Genomic DNA, 23,407 nt, shown 5'->3' with positions numbered 1-23,407 from the left:
CTCAATAATTAACTAAATATCGTGTAGCCACTGATGCCATTCATTTATCGATCTGCTTTTTCCACTCTTTTTGCGTCCCTGTCATTCACCCATCTGTCGCCTGCCTTGTCATGTTCCAATCCCTAGATTCCTTTGCACTGCTGCACTAGGCAATATGTCTACCTATTATTTGTCCCTGCCTGCTATCTAATTTACCATACAATTATGCTTTGTAAAGCAGGACGTTGATCTTTGTTGTGGCCAAACCAGCGCCTCTATGGGTATTTAGTGGACTAACTCATTGTGATGTGTTTTTTCTTGGTATCACATCCCCACAGGTCCTTTCAGAAATGCACTGAGCCTTAATTCACAACCAGTGCCCCTCGCTCTACAAAACCATATTTAAATTCTGTTTAATTGAACACTGTAGAAGCAATGTATATAAGTCACACTGCCACACAGAGGTCCCTGCATTTGAAATTGGAAGAAATTCTGTGATACTCTGTCTCCTCTCACATCCCACAACATTAAAGCGCCCATTTTACACATATACAGATGCATACACAATTTGTATTTTGTTGCTTTTTACAAGCATTTAGCAGCCACAAGCAGTGTAAATATTATACATTATATCATTACTTCACACTACAGCAGTTTTTTTTGTTTTTTTTTACCGAGTACAGGAGAGTGAAAAACTAATTTGCCACAACAACATATCTTCAGTAGGAATACTAATTCACTGAGTTGTCTTACTGGCTGTTTCTTTACTTTGAAAGCAATCGCGGCATCCACGCTATAGCTCAAGATGTTTAAAGCTAATGCTCAAGTGCCCCGGTTGCTTTACAATACAATAGCTTTCGCATTACTGAAAGTTGGAGCTGTTGGCGTTTCATTATTATTAGCAATGCCAATAGCTCAAACTTTCAATAATACGAGACCTATTGCTTTGCAAATGCTTGTTTGGATTGGGGGGTGACTCCCTTGACATTTAAGGCCTTTCTTCCCACCATGCACAGGTGCTCACGGACAACACTAATGCCTTATGGTACTGGAATAAGCTAATTGGGTGGGGATATAGGGTCCTGTTCTAGGAGGCTCTACATCTCTTGAAGTAAGTGGACTGTTGGAAGCTATCACTGGTAGGCCATCTCCTGGCAGGATCTTTAAACTTCTGGGAAGACTAATTCAATCGCCGACGCCTGGTGGACCACGAATGACAATTACCCATCGCACTGTTACAGGGCGCCTTCCATCAATGGGATGAACCCTGGCTTGATCTTTTCACCCCTGCCAAGAACACACAATGTCAGCATTGTTGTGTGTTGAAGGCTCTGACTGAGATTCATTCGGTTAGAGTGGTGCTGGGACAATTGGATCCCTTCCCACCAATGCCTCTTCTGCTCAGAGTTCTGAAAAAGATCCGGAACGACTGAGCTCAACTCATCCTAGTGGCACGGAATTGGTCCGGGAGAGTGTTACTTACAACTCCTGGGCAAAGGCATCTGTCCTCCAGTTAAGCTGCTGCTTCGGGCGGTTCTTCTGTTGCAGCTGCACAATGCTGCAGCAGAGCCTGCCCAGCCTTTATCTCCATGCTTGTACGTCTGTTGACCTTCCTCCTGAGATCATTGATGTCATGTTAGCTGTGAAACTTCCCTCTATAAACCAAAGAAGACTGTTCGAGGCATATGAGCTGTAGATCATATGCTTAAGCATAGATCTCCTTCCGGTGTTGGGCCCGGATGTTTGTCCTTTGTTTTTAGTTGCAGAAGTCTTTGTAGTCACGAGATAGGTGACTCCTCCTTTCGGTGTTAGTGCGCATGACCATCGACTCGATCCCTAGATAGTTTTTATACTCCATTGGGTTCGGATGAGTATTGCTGCGCTCCGGTATCTTTTTCGAACCCCTTCAATGCGCAGTCCTCTACCCTAGACGATATTGTCTTTCGAATGCGGTTTATCATTCGATGCGCATCGTGTAAATTGTGAAAACTTTCGATCGGGAACTTCGAGGCGGGCCTACCCATGCCGACCACGCCAGCAGTCTATGGAACGGACTCCATTCAAGCTATGTCCCGGGTGTCGCGCTAAGTTTCCACACACAGACCTGCACGAGGTTTGCAACCTCTGCTTATCCCCGGAACACAACAAGAAAGACTGTGAAGCGTGTCGATCATTCCGATCGAAGACCATTTGTGGTCGTCTGGCTCGACGCCACGAGATGCCACGTGGCAGCGACTCTGTACCAGACGTCTCCAGCGAAGATCTAGACCAACCTCCAGCCACAGAAGCCAAGGAAGAAGAACCGGTCTCCGTGTCCAAAGCCGATTCCGTCGCGGTGGAAGACCTGAACATCACTCCTTGTCAACATACCGTGAGTACAGATCCCCATGTTCCCACGCAAAGAAAGTCTAAGGCTCCAGTATCACCCTCGCCCTCTGGTCGACTCCAAGAAAAAGTATCAGATGCCCCGTCCTCCAGGCCAGCTATGAAACATAAAGACAAGCCTTCAGGCTCAGGCTGGAACCAGCCTCATTCCGGTGCCTGAAGCCCGCGATGGATTTTGCCAAGACCATTACAAGACGCAGTCGATTCCCAAAATCTGTGGCGGGGAGTGATCACGGGAGAACTAGTGAAATGAAAGATGAGCGATAATGCCTGTAGACCACATGCGATCATACTGATTTCGTTTCTTGTGTTACTTTACAGACTAGGATGACGTCCATCAGCCACATTGCAGCACTGAACTCTAAAGCCTGTAATGTTGATGGTTGACATGTGTTGACATACTTAGGACTATGATGTTTTCTGCTATGTTTGCGCTGATGGCTTTTTTCATTTAGGGGATGCAAACTCAACAATTGGCTAGAGGGTGCTATGATGGCGGCCACCTCCTTTTTCACCAGGAGTGATACTGTGCTCAGGCGCCCCCCTTATGGGTTTTTCCCACAACTGGTTACTCCCTTGGTATTGCACTAGTAAATTGTTCCTGGGAGTTTGGAAAGGCTTTGGCATGTTGGGGTCACTGAAGTGGTTGGGGGGTGCTGGTGAGTGGGGTGGGGGGGTGTTGTAGGGGTTCTTAACGTGACTGACTCTTTTCTAAATCCTTTAAAAGATGCATGTGTGCACTATAAAACAAACATAACATCACTCACTTCCATGGTGGGGATAGGTTTGTTTTGAGGCAGTGGGCAATTTCTGTATCGGGAATAACTTGTTGCAATTCTCCATAGCAATGTGATGTCCATCTTTTGTTTAACATGGAATGTACAGGGGCTTAATACACCAGGATTCATCAGGTAATGGCGCACTTGGATCGCCATGGGATTGGCATTCCCCTTATACAAGAAACGCACCTGACACAAACCACTGATAGGCTGGTGGGGTGTTGTTGGGCTGGTTACCGGCTTGCTTCTTCCTATTCATCCTATAGCCGTGGGGTTCTCACCCTTGTCAAAAAGACCTCCCCTTCACTGCAATCCAAACTCATGCCGACACTACAGGGCGCTATGCCGTTATACATGTGAAGCTGATGGGCACACTTGTTAATATCGTCAATACTTATGGTCCCAACATAGATGACCCTGCACTTTTTGAGCATATTTTTGCTGTTCTACGTGGGCTCCCGGACACTGTAGTTCTCTGGGGCAGGGATCTAAATACACACTTGTATCCAACTAAGGATAAATCCAGCGGCAGGTAGGGGGTCACTCTCCTGGGGCAGTTCGTGCGATCAAAGATGGAATGGCAGACTTGGGACTGCTGGATATCTGGTGCCATAGACATCCTGACACTCTGGAGGGCACACATTTCCACAGTACATGGCAGCTGGTCCTGCCTCGATTACTGGCTAATGAGTGAGGGAGCAGCGGGCTGGGTCACGGATGTGGTTGGGTTGCCGCGTACACTATCGGATCATTATCCTGTCCGCCTAACCCTTTCTATCCCGCAAACTGTTCCTAGGGCCTTCACGTGGCGCTTTAGGCCTGAAGCGCTGTTGGACCCTATCTGTACGGAGACGGTTCGTGAGGCCATCAAAAATTATTTCGCACACAACAGGGGGTCTGTGGATAGCGCTGGGGTGCTTTGGGAGGCATTTAAGACTTGCAAGGACAGTTGGCTAAGGTAGAGACAAAAATTGGAGCAGGATTGCAAAGCGGCACCTTGTGAGGCGACCCTAGCTTCTATTAAAGATCCTGTACTTGAACATGCAAAATTGGCGGAGGAAGAGAAGAGATATATTTCCAAAAGCCACATACCTCGTGCTTCTGAAGAGCGTGGTAGGCCCGAACATCACTTAGATACTAAAATTAAACACCGCATGGAGAGGGAGGTCATTACTAAGATCACGGAGGATGCGGGCCAAGACCACTACAATGTTCCAGGCATTACAGACCAATTCAGGCAACTTTATGTGAAATTATACACCTCCCAAGGCGAGACTGACATTGCCAATCTCAATGAATCTCTCTCCCAGATAGCCATCGCATGGCTGTCAGATGGTCAGAGGGAATACCTCAATCAACCGATCATGGTGGAGGATATTCGAAAGGCGATAAATGCCCTACCCAATAAGAAAGCTCCGGGCCCTGACTGGTTTCCCTGCAAATTTTAGAAAGCTTATGCAGTGGAACTCACCCCTTATTTATTAGAAATGTATACTGAAGCGCACTTATCATAACTCTACTCAAAAATCCCCCATTAATTGTGAATCCTACAGGCCTTTTTCGCTTATTAATATAGATGTAAAAATTCTGGCGAAGATTCTGGCCAATCGTCTCCATCCACTCATGCAAAAATTGGTCCTGCCAGATCAATCTGATTTTATCCAAGAGCTTTCTACCTCCCATAATTACGGACACTGTTTGCTATGCTTCACACTCTCAATCCTGATCTGCCGGCGGTGGCAGTCATGCTTGACGCTGCAAAGGCATTTGATTCTATAGAATGGGGTTATCTTTGTGTTGCAGTGGATGGGTTTTTCGCATCTTTGTTAATTGGGTGCGTCTCTTTTATGCAAGTCCCACAGCGCGTGTTCGTGTAGAGGGCTATAGTTCTGACCCAATACGAATCCCTAGGGGCACCCGCCAGGGGTGCCCACTTTCACCAATGTTATTTGCCCTGATTCTGGATCCCCTAGCTTGCCTTATTAGGCAATCCCTCAAGCATGCGGCTCTCAATTTTTTCCAATCGGCCGGTCATCATCTCTCTTTACACAGATGATATGCTGCTTTTTATAGTGAGCACCGCACTTACCTGGCACCAGTCCTGCGTGAGTATATCCGCTTTGCTCGTTTTTCTGGCCTCCACATTAACTGGTCCAAATCTGTAGTGATGCCGCTGACTGAGCGCACTCTCCCACATGAACTTGAATTTCCCCTTGTGTGGGCCACGGATTTGGTTAAATATCACCGGAAACAAGAGGTTGTTATCCGTGAGAATTACTAGACAGCCACCTTGATGCTGGAACAACAAGTGGATAGATGGGTAAAACTCCTGCTTGCTCTTGCAGACCGTATTGCATTGATCAAATTGGCAGTGTTACCTGAATGTTTATATTTATTCAGTAATATACCGCTACAACTCGCACCACTTTTTAAAAAAAAAAACTCTACGCACTCTGCTGCTTTGCCTCGTCTGGGGTGGTCTACAAGCACGGGTGAGCTGGAAGACTCAAGCTGGATTATAAATGCGGGGGTTTCAGTGTACCCGACTTTTACATCTACTATCTTTGTGCACAATATACACACTTATGGTTCACCTCTCATGCTTTCATCCCGCACGTGGCTGTGGAACACTGGGATGCACATCCCATCGAGTTCTCAATTAACACATGACCATAGGCCTACACCTTGCAATACCTTTAACACTATTAATTTGACGATTGTCGCCGTGAGGCGGGAAAACTACCATTATACTCCCCGCTATTAACGTTGGCTTTTCACTCGAACACATCAGTAACACACGAACAGGGAGCTCTGCGTACACTGGCGCAAGTAGGCATTAATAAGCTACAAGATTCATATCCTGGCGGTACTTTTCTGTCTAATACTGACACGGACTATAGTCAGAATAAGACCCCGCTCTTTGTTTTTACATACATAGACTGAAAAAGACGTTGCAGATTCACTACCCCACATTTCCGAGAGAACTGCCGGAGACACTGGCGCTATATACACTGCTCCTGGCCCCCACCCGACATAAGCTAGTTACTAAACTTTACCGCGCTGTTAAGGAAGATAAGCCCCTTCTATGTGATAGGAGCCTTAGCAAGTGGAATGAATACCTTGACTCACAACTCATGCAGAAAGACTAGGAACTCTGCTGCCAACTCACCAGCGCCCTTACCTCTAATGGAAACTTGCATATCATACACTTTAAATATCTTCACCAGGTTTATTATACTCCGCATAAACTTTTTAAATATGGGCTCCGAGACACTGATGCTTGTTAGCGATGTGGGGCTTTGGGGGCAGATTTCTGGCACCTAGCTTGGACCTGCAGGCGGGTGTCGGAATACTAGAGTGCTGTGATTAACACGTTATCAAAGATCATTGGGATTGTGTTGCAGTGTTCCCCACAGATATGCTTATTGGGTCTTGTCCCCTTCTTAAAATGTGTCGCAGGCAGGCTGACGAGAGTGGCACTGCTTATTGCTAAGTGGCAATGGTGTGGGATAGTGCGCTGAGCCCCACAGCGGAGCAGTGGCTTAGAAACTTGGTATTTTGTATAGAAAATCTAGGCTTATATGTGGAGGAGTTACCATCGTCCTCCAGGCCCAATGATATCTGGCAGCCTATGTTGGTGTACTTGCGTGCTTTTGCTCAGCCAGATCCCCCTGAAAGTGAGTCCCTGTGAATATATGTGCCACATGCTGTATTGAATGTCAGGTGGTTTAAGTGTTCTCCCATGTAAGCTTAATTTACAGTCAGGTGCTGTTTTTTTTAATTATCTTTTCATATGCTTGCACCAAATGCTGTTTTTATTCTCCTCCTATGTACACTGTATGAGACTTTATGAAAATCAATTAAAATATATATATTTTTAAACTCCGTTCATGGGCAATGCACTATGGATGAACTGGTTAGGAATAGTTGCCTACACTTTTCCACCTCTTCCAATTCTTTCATTTGTGGTTGGCAGGCTTTGGCAAATGTCCCTCACTCTCATCTTAATGCCCCAACCTGGGCCAGGCAGCCCTGGTTCATCATTCTCCTCAGTTTGTCTCTTTTGCCTCACGAAAAGCTGCCCAAGTGGTCAGATCTTTACTCACAGAATCAGGGCACACTTAGGCAGCTACTTGGTTTTCTCCCCTCACTTTTACTAAACATTAGTGTGTGGATGTTTTAGGTCTTTAACAAGCTAGGCTTTCGTATGCATACATTTTCAATCTTCTGCAACATCCTCGGCCCAGCCATTGCCATATGGGAGCCTGCTTTACAGCCTGCTTTACAGTCTGTGCATAGCATGTGCATCTACAGCTACATATGCCACAAACATTTTTTTTTTTTTACTTAGTCTGTAAGCCTCTGTTCTTGGCATGTATTGTGATCTATTTACATGCACTCACCCTCCTCCCCAGCAGCCTTTCAATGATGCAGATATTTTTTCTTTCATTTTTAATATTCCTTCGTAAGGTCATCTTTTCTGTATCTTTTCTGAGCCAATGCCCATGCGCATTACTGCAATTGGTGGAGTCACTATACCTCGTGACTGGAATGCCTTTGAAGAAAAAAAATACTTGCACGTGTCCGAGCCCAACTTTAAATGCAGTGGCGGCTGGTCCATAGGGGCCCCACTAGGCAGAATCAACAGAAAAACTTCTCACGGGCAGCAAGAAATGTAAGCAGACGGCAATTCGTCTGTTTACATTTCTGGCATGTGCTTCACAGCGCAGGCACGCAGGCGAGAGCAGTCGGAGTCCAGCAGACTCCGACTGCGCATCTGTGAGCTGAGGACGCTTTTCATTACTGCACGGCCACTCCATTGACATTACATTAGGTATGCTGTGCATGCTAGTGTAATGCAGGAGTCTAAAGATAGGATCCTGTCGGGCGGTGACGTACATTCGCCCGATGCCCTGTCAAATGGCAGGATTTAGCAGTGTAACCCCCCCCAGTCGCATCCTGTCTTATGATTTGCCAACGTCTGTGACTCGGAGACGTGATGCGACGCGGGACCGGCGAAAGAGATGCCTCATACTGGTAAGTTTACAATGTATTGCCCTTTATTTTATTTAATTAAATGCCCACCCACCCCTCTCCCGACAAGCTTATACCCGCACCCAACGCCCTAGTTTTAAAAGAGATAAGTTATTGTGCCACCAGACACGCACGCAGCCCGGTATGCCAGTCCGCGGAGCTCTATTCTATAAACAGGCAGTGGGAACCAACTGAGCACTTGCGTGTGACATGTTTTTATATGGTCACTTGCACGTCTAGGTGGTGTTTGAGAAGAGGCGAGCTCCCAGTGTGCACACATGTGAAGAGGCTAGCTCCTGGTGTGCACTCGTGTGAGAAGAGGCAGGGTATCCATGTGCTCACATGGATGGCAAGTTTCCGGTGTCCACGTGTGAGAAGAGACAAGCTCCCAGTGTGAATGCGTTGGGAATAAGCAAGCTTCCAGTGTGCACACATGTGAGAAGAGACGTGCTCCGGTATGCACACTTGTGAGGAGAGGTGTGCACAAATGTGAGAAAGCTGTGGTATGAAGAAAGAGGTTAGGTCGAGAGAGTAGAAGGTGAGGTAGACTGAGGTCAACAGCTTTGTTATAGCACAACGCCTGACAGTTCCAGTCACTTTAAGAGGGCCCCTGGAAGAAGGGAGCTCTAGGCTTGCCCACTGTGCCCATACATCAGTATCTGTGATGGGAAGAATGCCACGTGGACAGTCTGTAGAGTGTGTCAGGTTGCAATATGCGGTGTGTCTGCTGTATACAGAGGTGTAGCTTCGGGTGGGCGCGGGTGTTTGAGGTGTGACACCCAAATGATTGCTTTATTAAACACAGTGCAGTGCGACAATCATGTTACGCCCCACTACATTCAAATGTCACCAGCCGGAGCTTATTAAATGGCAGGAGTATGCACAGCATGTGAATCTACACCACTACATGTCATGAACAATGGGTACTGGGTATCGGTATCCTTTCATTCAACTGCACCAATTTCAACGTGATGGTAAAAATACTTAATTTGCAACATGCATTATGAGCCAACAAAGCCTCTGCCGGGTTCTGATTCGGTTTACCAACTGCTCACCTTGGAAACAAATGTGTTACTATGTATCCTGTATTAAATATATGAGTAATTTTGTTGATATGGTTTTTCTAATGACATTCACATTTTTCTTAAATGTAGATCACACAGAGTGGGCGAGTTATTGTTGCTACAAAATGTGGACACATCTTCTGCAGCCAGTGTCTCCGAGATGCTATGAAAAACAGCAGCACTTGCCCAACATGCAGGAAGAAACTAACTCACAAACAGTATCATCCAATATACATCTGAATAGGGCTCTGTCATCTCCCTTTTTGGACATCTTCTAGTGGATTTCCGTTCCTCTGCTTCAGATAACCAAACCATTTGACAGAACTGATGGTTGAATCTGTGTTCACCTACAAAAACATAGACTTTATTCTAATCGACCGGACATCATTGGAGTAAATGGTATCATCTAAATGGAAATTACTGTTCTATGGGATTTCTGTTTAAATTGAATTCCAGCTTGCTGGGGCTATGATTCTTAACATCTTCATGAATTGACACTATTTATTTTACACAGCAATTTTGAAAGTGCACTAAGGTGCGGACATAAAACTTAAGAAAAGCTGAATGACAAGATGTGACAAAACAAATTTTACATATTTCTAAAGGAGTGCTATAAAAGTAAATTTTTTGTTATATTTTTTTTGCTCTGGATATTGTGAAAATTGCAGCCTAAAACTTCAGCCAAAACTAATTTTAAGGTGGTAATAAAGCATTGCGAGGCTTGTAAATTATTTATTGTTTATACAATCAATGCATTTAACACAATCCTCTAACCTAATACATTGAAATGCTTGTCTGTTGTGTTCTGTGTCAAAGTACCTAAATGGTAAAGGATATCATTTGTATAAGTCACCGTCATTTAAAATCTGTGATCCTGTTTCAAACAATTACCTTAGTATCTTCTTGCTTTAGAGCAAGTGTTGATGTGCTTTGTTACAGATCTTCATTAAGAAGTTGGCCAATCCTTCTTTGGGAGCAGTTTTTTGGCTCGGAAGAGTCTGTCTGTAAGCTAAGTGGTTATGGCTAGACCCAATTTAGTTTGTATCTTGGAGGATAGATGCATGTAGAAAGCAGTCCATGTTTTAAAAAAGATTCTTAGATTGTTTCCTTTTGTAGGGCAGATCAGAAAGTTGTCAAAAAGTTGTACTTCTTACAATTAAGGATGGACCATGTTAATTCTTTTTTAACCTGAGTAGGTGTAGGATGCAAGTTATGCATGTACCCTTCAGACCATCATTTTTTGGGAGCCAATAGAGCATACTTGAATTTAAGTGGCCTCCTGTAATATTACACTGTTTTAGCTGGATACAAACTTCGCTTTTGTCACTGTGAGATGCCTCAAATTTCCAGTGTGTTTAATCTCCTCAGCTGAGATCCAGAATACCAATAGCTTGAGGATAGTGGTAATCTGAAAAGCCGGGTCTTGAGATCCTTTCTGAATAGGTGCAGAGTCGGGCTTCGTCTGATGCCGAGGGGGGAGTTTGTTCCAGGTCTTGGCCACGGTGTAGGAGAATTATCTGTCACCCACTCTGGTCCTGTGGTTTATAGGGACCATGGCTAGGTTTCTTTTGGGGGTGTGGAAAGAAATTATTTTGTTGAGGTATTGGGGTCCGGTGTTGGGGAGGTCTTTGTAGGCATGTGTGAGCAGTTTGAAGGTTATTCTTTTTTTGTTGGGGAGCTAGTGGAGGTCGTAGAGGTGTTTGGTGGTGTGGTCATGTTGTGGGATGTCTAGGACAAGTATGTCTGCAGCGTTCTGGATGGTCGGGAGTTTGCAGGACAGTGTTTTGTTGCTTCTGCGTAGAGCGCCTTTCTGTAGTCCAGTCTGCTGGTGATGAGTGCGTGGGTCATGGTCTTCCTAGAGCCCTGTAGGGGGTGGGGTGGGGATCCATTAGAAGGTCTTGTGGAGCATGCAGAGGGTGTTGAAGCATGTGGAGGACACAGCGTTGATTTGGCGATTCATGGTGAGTGAAGAGTAGAGTAGGATGCCGAGGTTTAGAGCGTGGTCTGTAGGGATGTGTGGGATTCTGAGGGCGGGGGCAACCAGGTGTTGCCCCATGCGGAGGGGGTGGATCCGAGGATGAGGACTTCTGTTTTCTCAGTTGAGCTTCAGGTAGCTGCTGCTCATCCAGGATGCGACGTCCTTCATCCCTTCTTGGAAACTGTGCCTGGTGAAGTCAGGTTCCTTGGTGAGGGGAGGGGATGAATTAGGTGTCGTTGGTGTATGAGATTTTGTTGAGTTTGTGTTTTCTGACAATCTTTGCGAGGGGGGCCATTTAGACGTTGAAAAGCGTGGGGCCAAAGAAAGATCCTTAGGCTACTCCGCATCTGATCTCTGTAGGTTTGGAGAGGAAGGGCAGGAGTCTTATTCTTTGTGTTCTGCCTGAGAGGAAAGATCGAATCAAGTCTAAGGCAGTTCCCTCGATGCCGGCGTTGTGGAGTCTGGCAGCTAGTGTGCGGTGGGACATGGTGTTGAAGGCTGCTGAGAGGTCTAGGAGGACAAGGACTGCAGTGTGGCCTTGGTCAAGGAGGGTGCGGATGTCATCGGTGGCAGCTATGAGGGCGGCCTCAGTGCTTTGGTTATTGTGGAATCCGGACAGAGAAGAGTCTGGGATGTTGTTGGTTTCTAAAAAGTGCGCTCGCTGGGTGTTGATGACTTTCCCAATTACTTAGGAGAAGAATAGAGTTGGGCCTGAAGTTCTTGAGGTCTGTCTGGTCTGCGGAAGGCTTCTTGAGGAGGGGTTGAACTTCGGCGTGTTTCCAGTCGTCTGAGAATGTGGCTGTCTCAAGGGAGCAGTTGATCGTTCACATGAGTCCGGGTGCGATGGCAGCCCTGTGGAAGATACGCAGCGGTCAGTGGGTGCTCCGGAGTGGATGATTTTCATCGTCTGTGCAGTGTCTTTTGCAGTGAGAATAGGTCCAGGTGAAGAGTGTCAGCTGAATGGCATTGCTGATTTGGGGCGGGGGGTGTCGGTGCCGTGGTCTTGGTCGTCGAGGTTGTCTTGTAGCGTCTTGATCTTGTGGTGGAAGAAGGAGCTGAATTTGTTGCAGAGGTCTTGGAGGGAGGGACATCGATGGTTTTGCTGTTTGGTCTGGTGAATTCTAGTTTGATGGCGAAGAGTTCCTTGGAGTTGTGGGCATTGGAATCTGTCTTGGATGAATTTTCGCTTACTTTATTTGATGAGTTGGTAGTGTGCCGTGGTTGCGGCCTCGTAGGCGGAGCGTTCTTCTGGGGTTTCTCTGTTTCTCCAGTCGTAGAAAAGAGCGCTTGGATTCTCAGAGGTCCGTGGTGAACCAGGTGGCTTTCTTGTTGTCGTCTGCAAGGGGGCGAGAGTGTTGGCATTGTTGGCGATCCATTGTTGAAGGTTGTTTGCTGCTGTGTTGGCATCTGTAGTGGTGGAGAGGATTGCAGCTGAGAGCTGAGGTGAGTTGTTCGGTGATTTTGTTCCAGTGTCTATGTGGGAGGAGTGGCGTGCGTTTGTGTACAGTGGGTTTCAAGTTGTAGAAATGGATGCAGGGGTGGTCCATCCAGGCCGGTTCCGTGGTGTGACTGAAGCAAATCTTATTTCCTCTGGCGACGATTGGGTCGAGAGTGTACTGCGGTGTGAGTGGGGGTGAAGATGAGTTGCTTCAGTCCGTTGTTTTTGAGGATCTCTAGGAGGGCGGTGGTGTTGGGGTCGCTGAGGTTGTCTAGGTGGAAGTTCAGGTCTCTGAGCAGTATGTAGTCTGTGGAGGCGAGGGCATACGGAGCGATGTAGACTGCGATGTCATTGCTCAACAGGGAGCGGGGTCCAGGCAGTCTGTAGGCGAGAGTTCCGCGGCGCGTCTTTCTGGGGTTGGGCTGGATCTGGAAGTGGATGTGTTCCATGAGGTGGTGAGGCTTTGTCAGAGTTGGTGATTTGGTTGGAGGGTGCTTTTGTGGACGATGGCGCGGCCTCCTCCGGGGCAGTTTGGGCGGTCTTTTCACAGGATCTTGTCCATCGGGCATGGCAGTTGCGATGTCTGTGCGAAGCTGGCGTTGATCCAGGTCTCTGTGAGGATGGCAACATTTGGGTAAGCAGGTTTGTAGGAGGTCCCAGACTTCTACTGAGTGTCTGTGCAGAGAGCTCACATTGAGAAGGATGCAGCTCCGGGGCTTGTATAAGTTGGCGTCCGGTGGGTTGAGTGTGGGTGTCTGAGTACGGAGGTAGGTGAAGGTGCGGCGGCAGTGGTGGCAGGAGATCGGCCCTTGGGTTTTGCTCGGCGTCGAGAGCTGGCAGTTTTTGCGTCCAGTGTTGAGTGCGTGGAGAGTGCTGGGGTCCTACCGGCCGAGGTTTAGGGGACCCAGGGTCCTTGGCGCTGGTCGCAGTCTGTTCTGAAATTGAGGCAGATAACAAGAGAGGAAAAACAGAAAGAGGAAGACACACAGAGCGGACTAGCAGAAGAACAGGCTCTTCCACTAGACTACCAGGGTTGAGGTGCGGGCAGGAGCCTGCGGGAGGAAGAGGGCTTTGAACACCTTGCCTGGATCACCAGAAGGCACTGGAGGCAGTGCCTTAAAGGTGAAACTGAGTGAGGGGGAGCAGTTACCCTGACCAGAATGCTGTACTTCACAGAAGGGAGCATATAAATCTGGCAGAAGACAAATAATTGCTTATTCTCCTGCACTGAGATGTCTTTTTAATAGGTTATTGATTTTTAGAAAGAAAAAAAAAAATCATGTGACAGTTGCTTAAAATCAAACCTGTTCATCTATTGGTGACAAGACAGCCAAACTAACCCCGCAAAAGTAGCATACATAAAGTACTCCTATAGGTGATGAGTAAAGCGAAGTAGACACATGGCTTGTTAGGAGTACGACAAAAACATAGTGTGAGAAAGTGGCTCTATATATACTGGACTAGAAGGAAGTACAGTGTGTATAGAGTCCACCAACCCCAGAGATATAACAGAGGTTAATGTCAGACCTGACGTTACTCTTCAAAGTGGTAGCTTGGTCGAGCAGTAAGGCAGCACCTGAGGACAGTGTAAAGCATTTGTTGTACACACTGTCAGCAAAAGGTTTTACACACTCAAGAACTGAACTGCAGGCCAATTGTTATATCCTCAGATATTGTTGTTTTATTTTTAGAACCAACAGTTATAAAAATATACTTTTCCAGGTACGAGTACTCTCATGTAAATACTTTGCAGAAGAGCAATAAGTTTGTACATACACTAATTACAGGATAGATAATAAGCAACACAGTTCTTAAACACACTCTAGCATTGAGCTCAATGGGTTTTTCATAGAAAAGTACAATTGATTACTTTATGGATTACTTTGGTAGTTCCAGGACTAGATCTTAGATTCAGTCCTAGGGTCTAAGCTGAAACCAGATTAGCAAAAACATTTGGTTACTGTGATGAATTTTCTTGAATATAAAGCTGTTTTAAAAGTTCACACTTTGGGGCGTGGCTTGGATGCCGGAGAAGATGGCCGCTTAAGCGTGTCTCTCCTCCCGTGGCGTCAGGGTTAATTGATTACAACGGCGATATCCTGCAGTACATGCAACCCCTTTTCATGAGAAAAAGCTGAGGAAGACAATCGGAACAGTTTTGGGCGCATTTCAAGCGTTGAAGCGGCGAATTAGCTCCGGTTCGGCTGGCGTGACAATCAAGGACCGCGACCGCATGGATGGCTGCCCGCATCGCCGAGAGCAGTTCTCACCGCACCGCTGATCTCCGCAGTTGATCTCTTGGCTTTGAGAGGCACTTCCAAACTTCGGGAAATGATCGGTACTTCGAGCGCAAAATAAACGCTTCTGCGGTGCGGAAGGCTCCATTGAGAAAAGGCGCATAGTAACCAGTACAGCGCGATGATAGCTAAAATGGCGGTGACGGTCCTTTGCGCTACCCCGGCCTGATTCCCGATCCCTCAGTGTTCACTCCTGGGGAGAGACAATTCCTTTAAGAGGGTCGGGGGAAGCTCTGGGACTAACTCATGCCTGAAAGATATTGCTATTAAGGGTTTTATGGATTACATGCATGCTGAGATCGACATCATGGAAATATCTGTAATAGCACTATAATAACGAGCTCATGGCAGTCATGGGGCGATTTTGATGGTTGTCAGGTGCCCCCCAGATGAATGTTGGTGATCAGGGCTGTGCCTCTCTACTTATATGCAGATCCAGACTGAAAAGAGGATTACTACACCAGTAATGCCTGACCTTAAGATGGCCGACAAATAAGACATTACCTAGGATAGACAGTGGTTTAGATGTAGCGCCACACCCTGGTGGAGGGGGAAAAAATCACTGCAGTTTTGAAGCTTGTGTATACCGGCGCCTCAACTGAGTCTACTATCAAACTTCTCAATTATAAGATTCTGCAGCATTCTCTAACAATTCCGACATCTCCACGGAATCTGCCATTCTCAGTCAATACCACTTTCAGCCACTGCCACACACTTCCAGTAATTGATCCGGAGAGCCTGGGCTTTTCTAACCGATCCAACTACCATGGGGGATAAGGATACCAAAACCCTTAAAAGACTTAAATCTGAACCACCAAATCCAATATCGCCTACCAAGGGATCGAAGGACATGAACGCCACTTTGGACACATTTCTTCTCAAACTTGCAGAAGTACATGAGATCGCGAAATCCACCAGAGAAGAAATCGCAGCAGTAAGGCAAGATATCAAAGATACCAACACGCGACTCGCAGAGACTGAAAGTAGGATCAGTAAATTGGAAGACTCTGAAGTGATAGTGAGCAAATCCCTAAAAGATCTGTCCCTTTCCACCTCATCAATGTCTCGGCGCATCTCGGAGTTGGAAGACAGGAATAGGCGGGGAAACCTGCTAATTTTTGGTATTCCGGTAGGAGCCGAAGGTGGAGAGGGGGACTGCATATCATTCTTGGAGTCATGGTTTCCTCAGACCACCAGTCTCTCCTTTGGCACACCATTGGAATTTGATCGCTCTCACAGAGTCCCTACCCGACCCACACATCAACAAAAGGGCCCAAGACCGATTGTGTGCAAGCCTCTTAGGTATCAGCATATAGAACAAATTCTGACGTTCATGCGCAAGCATAATCACATCCTTTGGAAAGCCAATAAGATATACATATCCCAAGATTACAGCAAAGAGACTCACTTTAAGGAAAAGCTTTCTGGCCCTTCGTCAGCTTGAATATCAACACGGCTTCGTGGGTCCTGCACGCTTCCGTGTAACAATCCAGGGAGTTTCTAAAATATTCACGGATCGTTCGCACCTGAAGAAGCTGCTCGAGGGCTCTGAGGAGTCGAAAATGGACACTGCTACAGCGTCACTATCACAAGGCTCTGGCAACTAAACACAGACACTATGTTCTGTTCTCACATATCCTTTTCATATTGCTCCATATTGCTTCAATAATTTGTCGCTCTGCACTCTTGCTAACCTGGGCTCCAGGTAAACTATAGGCCCATTGCTTGCCACCGCGAAGACTAGAAATCTGAGAACTAGCTACCACTAAGGTATAACTCGGGTCACATTATCAACCGTGTGGTCCTCATTATTTCAGGTTGGTATTTTCCTACGGTCAGGCAGGATGATATGTCCCAGTTGCATTTACTGGGAATCAAGAATACTTTGGTGACTTTACCCTAGTATAGACATACAACGTTCATATATGGTTATTACTGAATGTGTGCCCTTGACGCATAATTTGAAGTGGGTTCATAAATGCTCAGGCATTGGCCTATTTGCCTACTATGTTGTTGGCTTCCATAAACATTGTTATACTTACGTTTATAAGCAGGTACTCAGTTTCCGCCACGGAGGGGAGTAACCATTGCGGTTGCTTCTTCTTCTTAGTCGCCATGCTCCGGGCGTATTTTTGGGGTGGGGTGGGTGGGATGGGTGGGCTGGGGTCGTGGGTGGATTGGGTTGAATTTTGGGTTTTATTTTTATATGTGATTCCTTTCGTGTCTCTCCCTTTCTTTCCCTTCTCTATCTCCTGTCACCGCACTCTTGCAGCAACACTCTACAATCTGATAAGGCTGAGAGTACTCTTTGCACGCACGTGTGCGCCCGCTCACATCGCTCACGAGCCTGCAGCTACACATGCGAAAAAGTAATACTGCTATACAGACCACAGAATACGCTTCACATACTGACTAGAAGATCATCTATCTTCTTTTTCGATGACAGCGGCTAAACTGACTCTAAAAATAATTTCACTCAACGTCAAGGGTATCAATCACCCAATTAAAAAGAGGAAAATCCTAGACTATTTAAATAAGCAAAAGGGTGATATTGTACTGCTCCAAGAAACTAAAATAGACTCCTCACAGTTCAATTCTATGAAAAACTAACAATATAGTGAGGCGATTGGCTCTGACGCAATAGGTAAAAAGAATGGGGTCCTCACTCTCATTGCGAAGCGATCCAACATAGATGCTTTACACAGTAGTGCAGACGCTAAGGGCAGATGGGTTTCTACTAAATTGACAAAGGATGGGAAGGAGTTTTACGTGACCAACGTATATGCACCCAACAAAGACGACCAAGAATTTTGGAAGGACCTTAGCGACCACGTTGACACAATACCAGACAACGCAATACATATTCTGGGCGGCGACCTGAATCTCCCTATGGACCCACTATTAGATAGAGATTTGCACTGCTCATTTAGGCCGATGAACTCACATACAGCACTTCTTAATCTCTGCACCCGCTTCAACCTAGTTGACACGTGGAGGTTGAAGAACCCTATAGGCAGAGATTACACCTTTTACTCCCCGCCACACGGCTCTTATTCACGCATAGACTATCTACTCACTTCTGCTCACTCTAAAGGGGACATTGAAAGTGCCTCCATTGAAGCGCGTGTGATTTCCGACCACTCATGCATTACGATGCCTCTGGCACTGCATAATACGGGCAAAAGAACGTCCTTGTGGAGGTTTAACGACGCAGTACTGAAAAAGGAGGCACACAGGGCTGCAATAGAAGCAGCAATCACTGATTACCTTTACCACAATAAAAAAGGGGACACTACAGACCTTACAAGATGGGAAGCACTTAAAACAACACTCAGGGGGGTTATTATCTAAATACGTGCTGCCATGAACAAGGCTGCAAACTCCACCCTATCACGGTTAGAAGATGAGATTTCTGTCCTTGAAAAACGCCATGTAATCTCTAGGGACCCCTCGGTCCTTACAGACTTAATGAAAAAAAAATACGAATATAATAAAATCATTAGTGAGAGGGCAGGAGTCTGGCTTCAACATCATAAAAACTTCAGGTTGTGCAACTCTAACAAAGCAGGTAAAAGCCTTGCCTCGTATCTAAAATTTAAACTCCAACAATCAAATATTAAATGCATAGTTGACAAACTAGGAACAGCCCATTCGGATCCAAACAAGATTGCAGACTTATTTAAGGAGTTCTACAATGACCTCTATAGTAAAAACAAAGACGTAAACTAAGACCATACCTTGATAAATGCAAACTCCCGGCTCTCACAGAGCAAGACTTAACTGCCCCATCTCTGTAGTGGAAATTACACAAGCCGTAAAATCCCTCAAAACAGGGAAAGCTCCGGGTCCTGACTGATTCAGCGCCACATTTTACAAGAACTTTTCATCCGTTCTGACGGAACCCCTCAAAGATCTTTATGAACACTTCAACACAAGTGGCCAAGTTCTTGGCACTCCAGCAGAAGCCATCATCGCGGTTTTACCGAAAGAGGGGAAGGACCCGTCCGTCCCTAAAAATTATAGGCCGATAACACTAATCAATCTTGATTGCAAGATCTATGCCATGGTTTTGGCAAAAAGGATTCAAGCGGTCTTGCCCCAGCTGATTCATCCTTCACAGGTAGGGTTCCTCAAAAATAGGTTATCGAGTGACAATACTAGAACCCTTGCGCACATCCTAGAAAGGGCAAAGACAACCAACTCCCCCACTGTGGCCGTGACCCTAGACGCCGAGAAAGCCTTTGACAAGGTTGACTGGGCCTACTTGGAAGCCATTCTGCATAAATTCAATCTAAGGGCGAACTTCATCCGAATGGTGATGGCTTTATATTCCAATCCTTCAGCACGAGTTAGAGCGGGTGGACGCCTCTCTGACTCCTTCCATTTGCAACAAGGCACGAGACCGGGCTGCCCCCTCTCTCCATCACTTTTTCTTTTGGCAATTGAGCCCTTCCTTTACTGTTTAAGGAACAATGAGAAGATTAAAGGCTTAGACTTTAAAGGCACTACAGTCAAAATCTCAGCATACGCTGACGATGTCCTGGTAGTGTCCGAAGATGCAGACCTAGCTATCCCGGCGTTAATGTCCTCTATTGCTGAGTTCTCAGAAGTGTCCGGGTACAAGCTCAACAAAGATAAAACTGAAGTGAAGCTAATCAGTAATATTGGTGATAAAAGCGTCTTTGGCGATACAGGTCTCTGTTGGCAACAGAAGCGTTTTAAATATCTTGGGATCGACTTTGAGAAAGACCTAATTAGTACTTTAAAAATTAACGAGATCTCATTGTTCAAGAAAATATCCGAAGTTTCTTTCATGGTGGGGCAGAGTGGAAACTTTGAAAATGATGGTCACTCCACTTATCAATTATTTAATCAGCATGCTTCCCATGCTGCTTTCAGATGACTTTCTTAAAAAGATATATAAGCTTTTCAATAGTTTTATCTGACAGGACAAGAAACCAAGAATCTCCCTGAAGAAGCGTCAATTGCCAAAAGACAAAGGGGGTGTAGGTTTACCCAACTTCAGAGGCTACCAAACAGCCTTTTTATGCAAGCAAGGAGCGAACCGGTTCCATGCTCATCAGGGGTACATTCCTGTGTGGGTTGAAGTAGAAAGATCCATCATTAACAATTTGCCGCTTTCCGCCATAATGACTATGGACGCCTCAGCCTTCACTCAATCCAAATACATTTTCCTCAATACTAAACGAGCTCTACTTAGCCTGGAGAGGCAATACAAAGCCAGAATAAAGTTCTCCAAGTCAAATCTATCATTGTTCTGGTTTAACCCGGCCCTGAAGGATGATGGTAGACTCCTTTATTGGGATGACTGGGCTAAAAAAGGCCTGAATTCACTACAAGACATTTACGATGGTACCTCTCCCCTTCCATTTGCCGCCCTACAGTCGCGATGTGATCTCCAACCACTTGATTTTTTACAAGTTCTTACGCCTTAAAGAACTTGTCGCCGCCAGAGCCATCGTACCGCATCCTCCTACTCTATGCGCTAGACTGATTCAACTAATGTTACAAGGACACATGGTATCCAAAATTTACAAACTTATCTCACCCTTACCTCAGAGAACACACAGGAAATGTGAGCGAGATTGGGAAAAGGAACCAAACTCCTCCAATCTGGGCTTTGATTGGGACAAGATCCACCTCATTCCCTTCTATAATAAAATATCCACGTTACTCTCCCAGACTAAACTCATGCTGATAAATAGATCTTTATGGACACCCGAGAAACTCTTCAAACTCAAACTCCTAGATAGCTCACTCTGCTGGAACTGTAAATCGCACGTAGGTGACATGGCACATATGTTCTTCCACTGCCCGCAACTTAAATCGTTTTGGGACAAGATCTTCTCTTACATCCAACACACCTTCCATTTTAGTCCGCCCAGAGACTTTGCATACATTTTATTAGGAGCAGTTGATCCAAATGTCCCTAGAGAGCAGGACAGATATCTCTTAGACCTTATGCTCACACTGGCGTGCAAAATTATTCTGAGCAAGTGGAAAAGTTCTGCTGATGTTTCCTTTGCTCAATGGCAGGAATGGCTAACCTTCCTGAGGGGAGCAGACAACGACTCCCTACATACTTCCCCCTGGCGAAAACCCCACACCAAGCTCTGGAGTTTACTTGACTCATTGGAACTATGTTATGATCCCCCTTAGGCGCCCTGAATGACACACTGAATTATACACTTCATGACCCTAACATGGCCTAGGCTGTCACACTGAGCAGTATTCCGGTAAAGCATGATGGAAGTCCTGTTGTTGCTGCTACGTCATCCCCCCCCCCCCCATCTCCTCGTCCCCCCCCCCCCGTTCTCCTCCCTTCCTTTTCCTTCTCTCTTCTTCGTCGCTTTCACTCCACGGGCTTATTACTAAATGCATGGTCGTTTTAGTCAATGTTCTATTCTGACAGTAACTCATTCAACCCTTCTGTAGATATATTACATGAATGCGATCTAATTGTTTCTCTAGCACTTACCTCAATTACATCGCCTGTACTCTCCCATGCATTAATGACTATATTTTATGGTGAATCATTAAGTGTATGTCTACCCCTTTGTTTTTTATTTTGTATCTTCAATAAAAACGATCTGAAATTTAAAAAAAAAAGTTCACGCTTTGAAACTTTTCAAGGTGATTCTGACAATGTTATCCAATGGGAAGAAATTCAGGTTACAGGTAAAGTACGATAGCGTTATCCAGTATTATGGGTGTCTTTCATAGATTCACATGCCTGAATCATTCCCCGTCGTCGGGATGGGAGTCCCCGGTACATAAAAAGTAATGTCCTATAGACATATATATAGAAAAGTAGGCCTAGAGGCCTCACCTTAGTAACATATCCATGTCCTTTTGTAAAAAGGACCAAACTATAGAGAAGAGCCAATCAGCTGCCACCTCCCTCTAGAACCTTCCTGTCAGGAGCCTCAGTTCCTCAGATTTTCTACCGCACGTTGTGCTAAGGGAGTCGCCTCTGAGCTCTGCTCAGATTCTGTGTTTTTTCACTTCATTAAATAACTTTGTTGTCAAGGATTCTTTTCTACTATGGATGATCTTCAAATACATTCGTTAAAGAAGGTCTGGTAAGGAAGGGCGACTTTTAATATGGTGTCAAACACTAAGACCAGAAAGGAGGTATATTATTTTCTCCAGTGACAGTGATGAGGCGTTGACCTCAACATCTAGGAGATCTCAAAAGAGAAGAAAATCTCCTCAACCTCATTCCTCAGGGGAACGTCCTGAGAAGGCCCTCAAAAAGACCACTCGTGGGTCTTCTGGGCGCAGTTCTTCAAAATCTCACTCTGGGGAAAAGGAGAGTAAAGGACTTGCTTTTGGAGAAAAATCATGTAAAAAAGAATACTTCTGAGCCGTCAAAATCACCTCCTCTGGTCAAAGGACCTTTCAGGAATGCGTCTTCTATACCTCCTGAGGTAAAGACTAGGAAGTCAACAGGATCGTCGACGAAGAAACCATCATCATTGCCTATTGCAGCCTCTTCGTCTACGATGGCCTCATCTATGACGGCTCGTCTACGATGGCTCGTCGACGACTGCGTCGTCGTCGATGACGGCCTCGTCTATGACTGCTCGGCTACGACAGCCTGTTTACGGCGTGTACGATGGCCTAGTCTACTATGGCTCGTCTACGATGGCCTCGTCTGACTGCTCGTCTACAACGGCCTGTTTACGGCATCGACGATGGCCTCGTCGACGATGGCCTCATCTACGATGGCTCGTCGACGACTGACTTGTCTATGACTGCTCGTCTACGACGGCCTGTCTACGGCGTCGAGGATGGCCTCGTCTACGATGGCCTCATCTACAAGGGCTCGTCTTCGATGGCTCATCTTTGACGGCATTGTCATCGACGGCCTCGTCTATGACTGCGTCTACGACGGCCTGTCTACGGCGTCGACGATGGCCTAGTCTACAATGGCCTCATCTACGATGGCCTCGTCTACCATGGCCTTGTCTACCATGGCCTTGTCTACCATGGCCTTGTCTACCAGGGCCTCGTCTACCATGGCCTCGTCTACCATGGCCTCGTCTACCATGGCCTCGTCTACCATGGCCTCGTCTACCATGGCCTCGTCGACGAGGGAAATTCCGACAATTCTGGAATCTTATAATGTGGTAGAGAGGGCTGCTCAGCGTTTTAAGATCTCAATGGTCTCAAGAACAGGTCTGCTTCTTGTATGACTTCAAAGAACCTCTCAAGAAGGCAGTAAGGTCAATACCGATTATCGATTACCTATAGTCAGAAGGGGTAAAGGTCATGCAGAACCCCTCCTCTGTATCACCAGTGATCCCTCAGTTGGATAAGAAGTATAGGGCGCCAGATACAGCACCGGCGTGTTTAACAGGACATCCTAAGCCGGACTCCGTGGTGACACAGGCGGCCCAGAAGACCTCCAGGAATCCTTCGGCCCCTTT

The 23,407-nt window shown here is 46.1% G+C and overlaps 1 protein-coding gene across 10 annotated transcripts in view; it reads left to right on the top strand.

Moving 5' to 3' along the window:
• Positions 1 to 9,972, top strand: part of RNF4 (ring finger protein 4) — a 405,745-nt gene extending 395,773 nt beyond the window's left edge. For all 10 annotated transcript variants that reach the window (XM_078678584.1, XM_078678589.1, XM_078678580.1 and 7 more), the window contains one exon: positions 9,332 to 9,972. In XM_078678584.1, coding sequence (XP_078534710.1) covers positions 9,332 to 9,481 — 150 coding nt within the window. In that variant the 3' untranslated portion in view covers positions 9,482 to 9,972. The remainder of the gene's footprint in view (positions 1 to 9,331) is intronic.
• The last annotated feature ends 13,435 nt before the right edge of the window (positions 9,973 to 23,407 follow it).

The sequence above is a fragment of the Lissotriton helveticus genome, chromosome 2_2 (assembly GCF_964261635.1).
Source record: "Lissotriton helveticus chromosome 2_2, aLisHel1.1, whole genome shotgun sequence".
Lineage (NCBI taxonomy): Eukaryota > Metazoa > Chordata > Amphibia > Caudata > Salamandridae > Lissotriton > Lissotriton helveticus.
Note: the sequence above shows the minus strand (reverse complement) of the source record. Positions and strands in the feature narration are given on the sequence as shown.